Below are 13,638 nucleotides of genomic sequence, written 5' to 3'. Positions count from 1 at the left end.
GAGTTCATGAGGGAACAAAGTTTCTTTCTCGTTTCTTGCTGAGAGCTATTTGGGACCACAGTCGCGTCTCTCCTGCTTCTGGGGAGGGTGCGTTTGCTTGTCAAGACTGGGAGAAGATTCTTACCCACCCTGAGTGCTCCCTGGGTGAGGAGAAGGCAGAAGCCTTTCATCGCTATCCCTCAGCCTAAGCAATCCTGCACCCTCATCTCCATGTCCTGATTTGCCTCCAGATCGCCCCAAAATGTCATTATCATCAGGAGGGAAGGAAGAATCTGTACACGATGCTCAGCCCTGATGTTTTAATGGAAATACTGCGCTACAGTCAAGTTTACAACATCGGTATAGAAATCACATGGGTTGTGGGCCGAGGATCACGGTACAGAATACAAAAAGCGAGATCAAATAAAAAGAAAAATAGAGAAAAAGCAAATCTCTGCTATTGTACAGGCTGGGAGCAGAGCTGGGATGTCAGCTGGAGCACCAGAGGTCTCCCCACGGTTGGGGCCCCCCAACCAGCCTCCCTTGGCTCAATGACATGCAGGCACAGGCTCCTGGGATAGGAACCCCACCAAGCAGCAGCAGCTGGTACTTCCAAGCTGGCCAGAAGTCTAAATCACCAAAGATTTTCCCTTCCACATCACCAGAATAAAAAAAGGGGGGGGGAAAATAATAGGGGAGTGTGCACGACACCTTTGGCATGGAAGAGGACAAATGAGAGCCCCTTCTTGCCTGGCTACAGCAAAGGTGAAACAGATGAGTGATTTATTGCTAGCAGTGTGAAAATCCCCTGCTGGGCTCTTCCATCTCTCCCTCTCTCCATAGGAGGCTCCGTTCCAGACCTGCCTGCTGTGCATTGGCTGCCAATGACTCGTGGCCCCTCGGGGCTGACTTCCAGCCCCGCTCCAGCTCCATCCTCCAGCCCTGCTCCCCACAGAAGAGAAGGGGCTGTGGTGGCAGGAGAGAACCTGGAACTAGATGATATTTAAGGTTCCTTCCAACCCAGGCCGTTCTATGATTCTGTGAACCTGCTGTCTCAAAATACAGTAAGTCCCTGGGAGAGGCTGAAGCTGTGGCAAAGCCCTGCTCGTGGCTCCCCATCCAGGGACGATGGAAGCCAAGCCAGGTGTGTCCGTGGAGTTTTGCAAGGAAAGCCACCTCCTTTTGAGAAGACACAGTGGCTGGCGTGGTTACAGAGTCTGTGCTGACTTCTTTACTTTTAAAATCAAAATCTTTCCCTGTGTTTTAAATATCTGCCAGCGTTACATTTCTCTACTTAAAAAAATATATATCCCATATGTGGATTTCTGGAGAGAAACGCATTGAAACCCCCCCCCCCCAGTCCCTCCTCCTTCTCTTGCACACACGCACACACGCAGAACAGCTCTGTCAAATACTGGCTTGGTATTTCCCACGATGTTTCCTCCAACAAAGAAAGGGAAAATACATCAGCACAATCAGCCCCAGCTAAGTTGCTCAGCAACACTTCTGAAAAGCGAAGATCCTCGGAGCTGGAAGACAAGGTGGATAAAAATTACCCACCAGGAAAAAAAGCCCAAAATTTTAAAAAATTAAAATTATATACTCTGTATTTATATCTCTTTCAGGCTACTTATACCTCAGTTGTTAAACCCCCAAACGCACACGCTGCCTCTGCTGTTTCCTCTTGCCAGCCTTAGAAAAGGGGTTGGATTTCACCTCCCTTTTCCCTCCCCTTTCCCAGCCCAAAACCTGCATGCTGCAACAGCGCCTTTCAGACCAGGAACACGGCTGTGGGTGAGCGAGCGTCTTCCTCCAGGTTAAGAACAAAGACATTATTTTTTTTATTTACAAAAAAAGGAGAAAAAAGTTTCCACACAAAAGCACTACAATGATAACTCCCTTTGGTAAAAAGTGTAATAAATGTCTCCATCGGTCTGTCTGTCGGTACTAATTCTCAAGCCACCTGGTACTATGGTACACAAGAAGCTAGTACAGTTATGCTAGCACATCAAGCATAATTCCTTTAATTAAAAAAAAAAAAAACCAAAACAAAAAGAAAAAAAAAAGAAAAAAATGGACAATTTGTACATTTATTTACAAAAAAGGAGGGGAACATGTTAAAATCGTGTTGTTCTCTGCTGTGTGTGAACGTACATGTGTGTGAAAAGCTGGTGCATGGCACTAGGAGAGACTAGTAAACAAGCAGGTACAAAAAAACAAAAACAAAAACCCAAAATAAAAATAAAACAGTTCCACTGGCACTAGAAAGGACAGACCGATCTGCACAGGGTGAGTCCAGCCTGGGAGGGAGGGGAGGGAGCGAGAGGAAGCCGGGGTCTGCTGCCCCACGGCCCCACACCGGAGCCCGCAAGGAGAGGAGAATCCAATGGTGACAGGCACCTGGGGATTTTGGGGACACATCCAAGCGGTCCGGTGGTGGAGAGCATCCTGTTCCCCTCCCTCGCCGCTCAGGGCCTCTGGGGAGTCAAAGCCTCAACGCTGCTGGTGTGTACGAGCTCGTGGTGTTTCTCTGGGATGGCTCAGTTCAGAGAAGGGTCCTTCCTGCCCAAAGAGGGCCGGCAGCCCACGGCCCCGGGCGGAGATCCGCGTCCCCGCAGGGAATCCCGCCGGGACAGGTTGTACCGGCCACGCACTAGTCAAGTGGCCACGTTACGGAGATACACAGTGAGGGGAGAAAGGCATCTCCCTCCTTCCCTGGATGCACGCACACACACACATCTCCCGGGCTCTGCCCTCGCCCCGGGGGACTCCTAGGGTGTCTTGAATATCGTGCCGTATTTGACGCGGTACTTGTTGATGCTGACAAAGTGCAGGGTCTCTGTGTCACAGGTGGTGGTGCAGGGCACCAAGCCCTCCAGCCCTTCACCCATCAGCCACTTGTTTGTCTCGGCTGCCATTTCGCGGGGCACGTGCTCCTTGGTCCATTTGTCCACCCAGGCCTGGAAGCGCTGGTGCAGCCGCTTGCTCACCCTTTCATGGGACTGCAGAAACAGGGAGAGGTGTTAGGAAAAGGCAGCTTTGGCCCCCAAACTGCAGCACAACACAAAGCTTGGCTACTCACTGACTCAGGCAAGGGGATCGAACACAGAGGGAATTCGTAACACGGACACTGGACTAATGACAGAGGGAAAAGCTCTGATGGAGGTCCCCCAGGTCTCCTCTCTGAGAAAATTTGTGGCAATATGAGAGCAGAAATACAAAAAAGTTGATGCTCTTTGTTTAACACAGCAGTTCCCGGGCTGGGGACACAGAACATATCCAGTGGGAGCCTTAAAGTTGCATGCCCAGCTCAGAGTGAGTCCTTTCTACATTGCCCAAAAGATGCTGCTGCCTCCTCTGCCAGCACCCAGAATCAGGCACGTCCTGCCCTTCCCAGCCCTCAGGGTTGGGAAGTCTCAAGTTTCAGTCTCCAGCCCCCAGAGAGGGGCACAGTCCCAGGAAAGAGCAAGTTCAACACGTGCCACACATACTGGTGACACAATTGCTACAGAAAATTAAGACCCAAGCAAGGCCAGGTCTAACGGGCTCAGGAAGCTCTGATTTAACAGAAACATCAGGAGAGGAAGAACTGTGCACTTTTTTGAATAAGAGCATCTGCCTAAGGAATGTAAAATCCAGGACAGATGGTACAAAGCCATGGCTACAGTCATAATTGAAAACAGCCAATATACTTAAATCTCCAGATTAAAACTTACAGATTTTATTATTTGTTTGTTCTTCTCCCAAAGAAGAGACTGACTGCTTTGGGGTGTTAACTGCTAAATCCAATAGATTAGTTTCCAAAATCCAATGTAGCTTCTACAGCTCCCTCAGTGTATTCCAGTAACCAAGGGCTAAGCTGCACGCTACATATTTAACACTTCAAGAATTTATGTTCAGATTCTCTGTGAAGAGCACTGGCACACAGTATCCTGCTTATAAGCTTATATTTCCTTGAGGTTTCTGCCAGTTGAATGAGATAGACGGAATTCAATCAAAATCCCCAGTATCAGCATTTCAGAGAGTCACTAGGCTGCAATAAAATACTTTTCAAATACTTTTCATCTGATGTGGATGCAAAGTTTAAGAGAGTTACTTTACAACTAATGAAGTAAAGCCACTAGCTGTCAGCAAGAAACATGGTAAGTAGCTGTCTTATAAATCTAAATACATGGTAAAAGTGGATGGAAGTATTCCCACAAGGTGAGAAAAGGAGCATGTCAAAGCATCCAGATGAACAAACCAGTTTCCTCCTAAATTTCACACATCTGGAGTCACAAGCTCTTTTCATCTTGGATATACCCAAACCTTTACAGCTTCCCAAACAGCTGGAGAGGCAAAGCCTCCTTCCTTCCCGTGGGTCCCAGGAAACACCAGCAGCCCATCCTGTTCTCTGGCTGGCTCCTACCTGCTGAGCTCGCAGCAGCGCGGTCCTCCTGTACATGTAATCCTCCGACTTGATCACGTACACCATCTTATATGAGTTCAGCTTGAATTTACACTCCAGCTTGTCCAGGCTCTCCACGTTCTCCATGGACTTCTTACTGTTTCCCTCCTTCCCTTCCTTCTCCTGCTGCTCCCGACCACGCTGACACTTGCGGATCCGCCTCAGGTTCCTGCAAGCCAGGCGGAATTGGAATTAGCTCTTGGAACTAGCGCCCGCCCCCTGGCACTGCAAACCTGGCTGGGGCTGGTGGAGCCCCCATCCAGGCTGGACAGGGCTTGGAACAGCCTGCTCTAGTGGGAGGTGGCACATGGCAGGGGGTGGAATGAGATGAGCTCTAAGGGCCTTTCCCAGCACAGCCTGGCCGCTCACCTGGGCAGGAAGACGGGTTTCTGGGCCAGGTGCTCCCGGAGCTCGGGGGAGGTAGAATCAGAGTTGACGTACCGCTCCACGTAGTCAGACCAGCGCTGGAAGCAAGCACAGAGCACACATCAGCTACCACCCTCCCACCAAACAACGTGCCAGGGCTGAGGAGGCTAAGCTGGAGGTCACACAGAAGAGCACAACATCCCTTCTGAAGGCTCTGCGCATCTTATGCCCAAAAAGGCAGATACAGAGTTTCTTTATGCGGTTTTGAGTATTTTCTAATACAAAATAAACCAACAAGGATTTGTCTGCTCACATCACTGGAAGCTTTATGGAATGTCCTTGATGTTCCTTTGTCTTGTGCTAACAGACCACAACACCAGTCAGCCAGACACTCTGATCCAGAGCAACCTTGACCATCACAGTCAGCTTTCTGGAGAAGCTGCCCTTACCTCTGCTTCCACAGGGTCATCTGAGTTTTCCTCTTCTGTGTCCAGCAGCTCAATGGTTAACTGAACTTGACCTCTGCTCTGAATGAACATCAGCTATAAAGAAAAAGCAGAAGGAACTTCAGTAACAGGAGGTTTGAAATAGAAACAAACACCTTCACTTCTCAGTGGGGCAAAGCAAAGTTGGCCATTTTATAAGAAATCTTCTCGAGCCCCCAAAGTAAGTGTGAAGGCACAGGAAAAGATACTACACACTCAGGCTTTTATCCAAAGTACTTCTCTGGCTCAGAAAGGGCCTGACCACTTCCTGCCTCTTCAGCAAAGGAAGTATGGATTTGATTAGCAAAGGTTTATTAGCAATGTATGCAGGCAGCAGTGATTTAATGCCCAGTCAGTAGTGGCAGATCTCCCAACAGTCAACAAAACTGAGACACCAAAGAAACAGAAGAGTTTGAGCTATCAAATTAAAAGCAGTGGCAGCCAAGCAGTCAGTATGATACAGCCCAAAGCTGCTGTAAAGCACAGGGGGTAGTCACTGCTGTTCCAGGAAATACATTCCACCTCGAAACTTCACTTCTGAGGGGCCCTTACAGAAGTTTTAACCTGTGTTCCAAAAGCTGGCAGCATGTGTGCTGGTTTTGGCTGGAATGGAGTTCATTTTCTTCATTTTTGGGTGCCTGATCAAGGCTCTTTTTTAAAGGACTGGTGCCTCTCCCTCCTGAAAAGGCACCCCCTGAGCTGGTTCCGTGCTGTGGTTCAGAGCTTTACCTTGAAGCAGTTCTCCTCAGACATGAGCTGCTCGGCTTTGCGCTGGTACGTGGCCTCCAGGAGCGTGCGGGAAGACTGGGATGCCAGGAGCCCCCCGGTGGCTCCGTTGCTGTTCTCTGACAGGTACAGGTCTGTCACCTGCACACAGATCTCATCGCTCACGATGTGCTGCAGCTGCAAACAGGAGCAATGGGGGGAAGGGGTTTGTCAGGGAGCCTGCTACACCCCCATCAAAACAGAACTAAATAACAATGGGGTTGGGCTCAAGCAAAAAAAACCCCTTAGTTTCCTCCACTTGCAGATGGTCTCTGCTACTACGTGAAAAACCCACAATATCTTTAGAAAAATTAGCAGGTGGCAAAGCACAGCTACTCAGAGAAAAACTACACACAGAGAACATTCTGATCAGCAGCAGGGGAGGAAGGGCCAGAGCTCCATGACACAGTGTGTCCTCTCCTCACCAAGGGGCTGCTGCTGTGTCTGAGCAGAGGGGTGGGAGGTTTAAGATCAAATCTGCATTTTGTGTAAGTATAAAAATCAAAAGTCTCCCAACTGTCTTCTGAATTCAGTTAATCTCTGGACTGAAGGGCTTCTGAAGAGCAGCTCTACCCTTCCTCTACCCTTCTGAAAGAAAGCCCTTTGAAGTTATTCCACTTCCAGCCCCTTGTGTCTGTTTTTTGCTCTTTATGCTACAAAAAGGCACAAGAAATTTTCCTTTGCTCACACATTCTTCCTACCAACCCAATGAAAGGACTGGAGTTTAACAGCCAAAATGAGCTACTCCAGCAGCCAGATAAAAGAGACAAAAGGCTTTTAGAAAAAGTGTGCACTCCTACAGCACTGAGAGAAAGGAAAGGAACTATTTAGATATCATTTCCTTTTTTTTTTTTCAAAGCTAAAGCAAGATTAGCTCTGGACATGCTTTGAATACTTATATCCTACAACATCTGGAAAACAAGGAAAACTGTAGAGGATACTCTCAATAATTCAAACAGATCAGAAATCACCTTCTATCATTTCTCCACTGGCTGGAGAGCTGGGTGAGGAAACACCCTGAATTTACCTGCTTACCCCTGCAATTCCCCAGGCAGGCAATACAACCTGGCCTCCAGCGCCAGCCTGGGCTCTCACTGCAGCAAACCTCCTGTCTGCCTGGTCTGCCCCCTGCCCCACCCAGTGCCCAGCCCTCAGTGGCAGCACCTGTCGGACGATGCTCTGGATCAGCTTGTCCATGGTGAAGGCGATGTAGGCGTGGATGGTGAACATCTCGCGCAGGGAATCCTCGTACTGCGACGAGTCCATGTTCCCGTCCAGGAGGTTGCGCACCATGTCCAGGAAGGCCGGGTAATAATCCTCAACATCGATGTCCACTGCAACCAGAGACAAGGGGAGACATGGGCACACCACCCCTCAGAAGGGCTGCTGGGAGCTCTGGCCCACTTAAGCTGAAGAGTTATTTATGTCCATAAAAGATAAGTTTAAGTAAGTCCTTTTAAGGCCACGAGTATTTTCATAATCTCTTGCTTTCTAGCTCTGGCCTCCACCATGAGCTTTTTATTTCTGAAAGCTTTTACTTAAGGACATTTAAGTATAAAATAAAAGCTCTGATGAAGTAACTGCTGCGTATCCTTCTGCTATTCCAAGTCCCGTGTTCTCCACATCTTCCCATCTCCCCAGGGACCCCATCTTAACGGGTCACTGCTGTCACGTGCCTGAAGACACCAAACCACCTGCCACCACACTACAAACAGAAGCACCTCTTCCCCTCCAGCCTCCCACCACAAGTCACTCACTGGGCTCCTTCAGTCGCAGCTGGATGGCAGGACTGTCACTCTTGTCTCTCTTTATGCCCAGCACTTCCCTCTCCCACTCCCGCTCCCGCGTCTCCTCCTCGATCTGCCGCTCGGCCTGGGTGCAGATCCGCAGCAGCCTCAAGCACAGGATCTGGTGCAGCCTCATGAAGATGTACCAGTTGCTGTTCACATAGAAGAGGTTGTAGACCTCATCCATGCCCCGCAGCTTCTGGGCTGTCGTGTTGTTGAACATCAGCTTGGTTTTGGGAGGACTACCCCCAACACCGTTGTGCTTTTTTGCAGCCCCAGTAGTTTCATCCACATCCATTTCCTCTTCTTCTTCCTCTTCCACGTCCGAGAGTTCACCTCGCTGAGCAAACAGCAGGTCTGGAATGAAGTGATACATGATCTGCTTGATTTTGTACTTGTCCTCTTTCTGGATTCCCGTCTGCCGCTTCACGTGGTGGATGATGAGAGAGGCAGCATCTTCCAGGATCTGTTTGTCTTCATAGGCTAGCGAGAGGTGTGGGCCTGTGGGGACTCCAGCATTGTCTTCCGAAGCCTGTTCTTGCCTCTACAAAGGAGAAACAGCAAAAAAATCAGCCTAAACAATCCCACTCCACCACCCAAGAGCCTGCTTGAACGCTCTGCTAGTGGAACAGATTTCCTCCCTCATCAAGCTGTGAGGAACAGGAACTGAAACTGCACTAGCAAAGTACATAAGCTTGAGGAAAGGAAACTGTTGGTGACCATCTCACCTCATCATAGATGCTTTCAATCTCATTGAGGAGACTCTTTGACCTTAGGACCTTGGTATCATTCTGCTTGAAGTTGATGCCCTGGTGGTCCAAGGATTTCAGGTAATACTTCTCATTCTGCTCTCGCCAGACTTTATTAAATCCTCTCTGGGCTTCTCGCCACTCTTCCTCTTTCATCTTTAACCTTGGATCAAGAAAACAAAAGTGAGCTAAGAGGTGAACATACAAAAAAAACCTCGGCCCGTGGTTCTTGGTGAGTGCTGACAAGAGCTGAACTCCCAATTAAATGGGCATGGATTAAAGACAAGGCACAGAAAGGAGCTTTCCAGGAGGTGCCCCCTGGACACACTCTTCTGGAGAAACCACTCTGGATTTCTTTCACGTTTAGGTAAAGCCACACAGGAACAAAGCAGCCCTAGGAGAGGGAATAAAGGGATAGAGAAAGCAAAAAAGCTGGCCCTGGTTTCTCAAAAATCCCCAGAAAGCTCCACCTGTGGAACAGGGACAGCTCAGCTCAGTTTGGACAATAAACAAAGCATGGACACCTGAGTATGCTGGGAACACACTCCTGAGCCTTGACTCAGCATCCCAAGCAGAGCAGCCCTGATTCAGTCTAAGGGCAGGGACACTGGGACCTTGTGGGTATCCTGGGAAGGCTGCTACGCCCAGCTCCAGAACTCCAAAACACAGGAGCAAGAGTCCCACAGAGATAAAACAGCATGTACTGCTTACACATCTCCTCAACCTCCCCCAGGGAGATGCAGCATCCACTCCTTTTCAACTGAGGAAGGGGAGGATGACAACAAAACCAGGACTGGGAATCAGGATAGCAGAGACATCATGATCTGGGCACATACACCCATAGGATTTGAAAAGCCTGGGACAGCAGTTCCCTTATCTTACACACAGTGCTGAAGAATAAAGTTTAAGAGACCACAACAAAAGCTCTAAATCCTTCTAGCTGAGCTGTAAGGATTTTGTTTCAGGAGGGCAATTCCCTCTAGGTGATCATTACACCAACTGTCCAGAATATAAATGAACTTCTTAGTTTCACAGAATAATGGAAACATGGAATGGTTTGGTTTGGTTTGGAAGGGACCTTACAGGTCATCTTGTTCCATCCCCTGCCATGGGCAGGGACACTTTCCACTGGACCATGTTGCTCCAGGCCTTGCCAACCTGGCCTTGAACACTTCCAGAGGCAGGGCAGCCACAACCTTCTGGAGCAAATTTATAGCTCTGTGGAGGGCACACTCCTTAGGGGCAGAAATTATCCACTTTTCCATAGATTTGGATGGCACACAGTGCATTGCCCTTTGGATGGGAGCCTGGGGCAATCAGTACCTTTTGAGCACGATGGGAACAGCCACAGAGGGGTTCTTGCGAAGCCCATCGATGATGTCAGCTGCCTTGTCAGCATATATCCTCTGGAGAGCCTTGCGGTGGATCACCTCCGAGGTGCCCCCCAGGGTGTTGTCCAGCCGGAATTTGGCCTGCTCCTCCGCAGACAAGCGTGACAGCTTCTTCTGGATCGCCTCGAGAACGCGGATCGTTGCCAGGTTGGTCTCCAAGACAACATCCAGCTGGAGAGAACAGTGCATTAGCTGGAGCATTTGAATAGACAAAACATGATACTTCACCGAGGCAAACGTTCAAGCGACACGAAACAAGGAGCTGCGCCTGTTTAACAAGGTGTACTCAAGCACTTTGGTGTTCAGCTGCTCTAAAATAATCCAATTATATTTCATCTGCTACCTAAATAATACTGTGGAAGAATTTAAAGGCTACCAGAATGGTACTGTTCAGAAATTACATCTTCCAGCTGGGAATAGAACACAATTGACAGTTACTCTACAAAAGGACATGCCAAATCTGTGCAGATTCAGGTAATTGCCCAGCTAACTTCCATTTCCAGTCAAAATGTCAGTCATTTAAAACCCTGCACATATTGCTTTGCAGATGATTACAGGGGAATGCATGTTCTCATGCACTATGTGGGCAGGAAGAACAGAAAAGATGCAACAATTCCATGCTGGCTATTCAACAATTTCATGTGGAGCAGGGTGAATGAAGAGCTCCCCATAAAAGGTGAGGGGCAGGGGTGGCCACTTAGTGGTTATGCAGCCACTGCTTCTTGCATAAAGAGAAAACAAGCTTTTATGCCAAAAACCAGGTGGCAGACACAATAAAAGATGCAAAATTAAAGGTATTATTAACATCAGGCTCATTAACTGTTCACAGAACAGAGCTTTCCGAGACATGAACCAAGGAAAAGCAATTTACCTCAAAACGCTCGTCCTCACACCTGTAGATGTGCTCTTCATATTGTGTCTTCTTGGAGCTCACAAATGTGGAATCTTCAGACCAGGATGGGAAGGAGACCCAGGTATCATTCAAAACCTTTGAGGGAGGCAGAGGGAGAAGAAGAGTTGTGGTCAGTGTTCAAGGAGATCACACCTGGCCAGCTTCAAGACCAGTCTTCTGATGGCACAATCTAATTCCCAATTAGAAAAGCCCCTTCCAAAGCCCAGCATTGATAGGGCAACCCCAAAGAGTCAGAACCCAAACAGCCAGGCAGCTGAAAAATTCATGGAATGGAGCTGTGAGGAAAAAACTTGCAAGAGAAGAGGAAAATAAAGATGAAAGGAGCTTTTCTGCTACTGACAACCAGCTGGTTCCCCATGTGTGATTCACCATCAGCACTGTGTGGTCACCACAGCAGACCTAACTGTTAGACAGGACACAGTTGCTGCCTCCAAATAAGGCTAATTGGAAGTATAAAACCATACCCCAGCATCACCTTTCCTGACAAATCAGCTCAGCACCTGCAGCTTTCAATACAGGAACAGAACATTAAAAAGCAAACAAACAAACCAACAACCCCAAAGAGGCTGAAGGCAAAGAAACAAGGATTTTGGCAGACAGTCTTGAAAGCCGGGTCCAGCTCTCATAAACCCCAAAGCCTGAACAACAGAGTCATTAGATTCTCACAGGGGGAGAAGTTTGTAACTACATCACACAAGAAGCTTTTGAGAGACGTGTCAAGGATTAAAAATTCAGCATTTCATGGAGAAAGATGCATCTGAGTGAATACGTGGGAGAATCTGTCTACAGATTCATGATTTGCTTTTAAAGCTGGCCTCGAAACAACTCTGAAAGCAGGTTAAGTGGGAATTTGGGTAAAAAGGTAGCAATAACCCTGAATTACATACTACCTTGTAAAGGACCTCTGAGATCACATTAAGACTACACAGAAAACCAGGTCTGTCATCTCTTACTTAAGTTTGCAATCTTAATGCTCCTTTCACAAGGTTGTACTACGTGACACATCATAAATAAAATGTAGGAGCGTTAGGTATGTCAGTAATTAACCATCATAACTATTCAGCAGGCTTTTCTCCAGCTGCCCCCCCCTCGCTCTATGCAAACCGTTCACAAACGCTGCTGGAGAAGAGATGATGCCAACCATCAAAGCCACGTGGGTACCACAACTCCCAGCCAGCTTCCAGCATAACCCAATTCCTAGACTGACGCCTCACCCTGTGCAACAGCTCCTGGATGTGATCCAGATGTTTAGGGGAGTGCCACTAGGAATTCCTTAGGTGTGCTCCCCTCGGGCTGCCACACGCACCGCGGCCATCCTGAGCCAGGAGGGAGTGCCCACACACGCCCGGGTGCAGGAGCAGCACAGATCAGCGTGGATCAGTGCTGAGCTGGCAGCTGCCCGTGCTCACCATCACCAGACGTGCCCCGACATCCCCAGGAACCTTTCCAACACAGTGATACCAACTAAACTCTCCATCTTGCTCCGCTTTGCTTGCTTTTGTTCCGATGCTTTAAGAAGGCTGGGAAGAGCCTTCCTCTGTGGCACAGCTCCTGTCTTACCTCTTTACACAGCGGAGTCCGCCCTGTGCACTTGGGTTGCTGGTAGCTCTTGGGCAAGGCTCGGTAGCTGGAGCCCAGCCTCTTGCAGGAGGCATAGTCAATCTCCATGGCAATCCCCTCAGTAGCCCGTTCCTTCGGATACGTCTCCATGTGAACAGACTCCTTATATCCCAGAAAGTTTTTAAACCAAGTGAACAGTTCTGGGAATTTCCTAAAATAAAAGGAACAAAGTGAAAAACGAGCTAAGCAGAACGCAAACAGCGCTGAGCTGCGATGCTGAGGCTAGAACTCATCGTTACAGACAACCCTCTGAATTATCTGTCTGGTGAGAAGACCCTCTCTGCTCAACCCCACTTCCACAGAACCTGACCAAATGGGAAGCAAGCACCTGTTGTTGATCAGGTGGGGAACTGCTCTCTCGGTGCAACTGAGGTGCTTTAGGATTAGTAATGAGCAGCTGTCAAAGCTTTCCCTACAGGAACAGCATTCATGGCACAGTCACACCTGTCTCCCCAAACTACCCTGGTAGTAAACTCAGGCCAGATTCCTTGTTGTTTGCCAATGGATTGAACCTTAAAGCAGACCTTTCCTTTCCAGAGGCAGCAAGAAGAAACCAAAATGCAATTCTGTACCTAGACAGCAAAAGGTTTCAGTGCCAAGCAATTGCTTCAACCAGGCTTCACAGAGAAGTCTAAAACACAGAGAAGCCTTTGCCTGTGAGGCCCAAGTTTGCCTGTTTGCAAAGTTTCCTGAAAAATTTATTCACCTAAAATACAGTATTTGTTCAAGACCTCTTATCTCATGCAAAGCACTAACAACAGGATAAACTGAACCTGTTACTAATTGAATCCTAGTTATTCATTGCTTGTTCATTATATGGCAAGAGGTAATGTCCAACTCCAGGATAAGAAAGATCTGTATTATAGCTTTCCCCATAGTTAGAAGCACAGACAGTAGATGGGAAAAGTGCAGAATTTTCTTGTCAAATATTGCACCTTTTCTACATAAAGTCAGGCATCCTGTTGATGCCTGACTAATTCTAGTGGACCTGCAGAGCGAGTGGAAGCTCCTGAGGGCAGTTTCTCTGCACAGTAGCTACTGTAATGGGGTCCTGAACCCAATTTATGTTGCTACTGCCTTCTCCCTTAGAACCAGCAATTCAGTGCCCAGGCAAAACCAATCCTGCTGCCCCAAGC

The 13,638-nt window shown here is 48.3% G+C and overlaps 1 protein-coding gene and 1 long non-coding RNA gene across 7 annotated transcripts in view; one reads left to right on the top strand and one right to left on the bottom strand.

Moving 5' to 3' along the window:
• Window positions 1-1,796: 1,796 nt before the first annotated feature.
• The window catches only part of SIN3A (SIN3 transcription regulator family member A), a 31,766-nt gene continuing 19,924 nt past the window's right edge, over window positions 1,797-13,638 (bottom strand). For all 6 annotated transcript variants that reach the window (XM_086849420.1, XM_023934257.2, XM_086849422.1 and 3 more), the window contains 11 exons: window positions 12,443-12,653; window positions 10,841-10,957; window positions 9,902-10,140; window positions 8,558-8,741; window positions 7,800-8,373; window positions 7,207-7,376; window positions 6,007-6,180; window positions 5,242-5,334; window positions 4,796-4,890; window positions 4,388-4,595; window positions 1,797-2,981 (listed from right to left, as the gene is read on the bottom strand). In XM_086849420.1, the coding sequence (XP_086705546.1) occupies window positions 2,751-2,981; window positions 4,388-4,595; window positions 4,796-4,890; window positions 5,242-5,334; window positions 6,007-6,180; window positions 7,207-7,376; window positions 7,800-8,373; window positions 8,558-8,741; window positions 9,902-10,140; window positions 10,841-10,957; window positions 12,443-12,653 (2,296 nt within the window). In that variant the 3' untranslated portion in view covers window positions 1,797-2,750. The remainder of the gene's footprint in view (window positions 2,982-4,387; window positions 4,596-4,795; window positions 4,891-5,241; window positions 5,335-6,006; window positions 6,181-7,206; window positions 7,377-7,799; window positions 8,374-8,557; window positions 8,742-9,901; window positions 10,141-10,840; window positions 10,958-12,442; window positions 12,654-13,638) is intronic.
• Window positions 10,177-13,290, top strand: LOC111934265 (uncharacterized). Its single transcript, XR_002867124.2, has 3 exons — window positions 10,177-10,443; window positions 10,517-10,645; window positions 10,799-13,290. It is a non-coding gene; the product is annotated as an uncharacterized LOC111934265 (long non-coding RNA).

Source organism: Cyanistes caeruleus, chromosome 13 (genome assembly GCF_971803275.1).
Source record: "Cyanistes caeruleus chromosome 13, bCyaCae1.hap1.1, whole genome shotgun sequence".
Taxonomy (NCBI): Eukaryota; Metazoa; Chordata; class Aves; order Passeriformes; family Paridae; genus Cyanistes; species Cyanistes caeruleus.
This window is presented reverse-complemented; position numbering and strand designations above follow the sequence as displayed.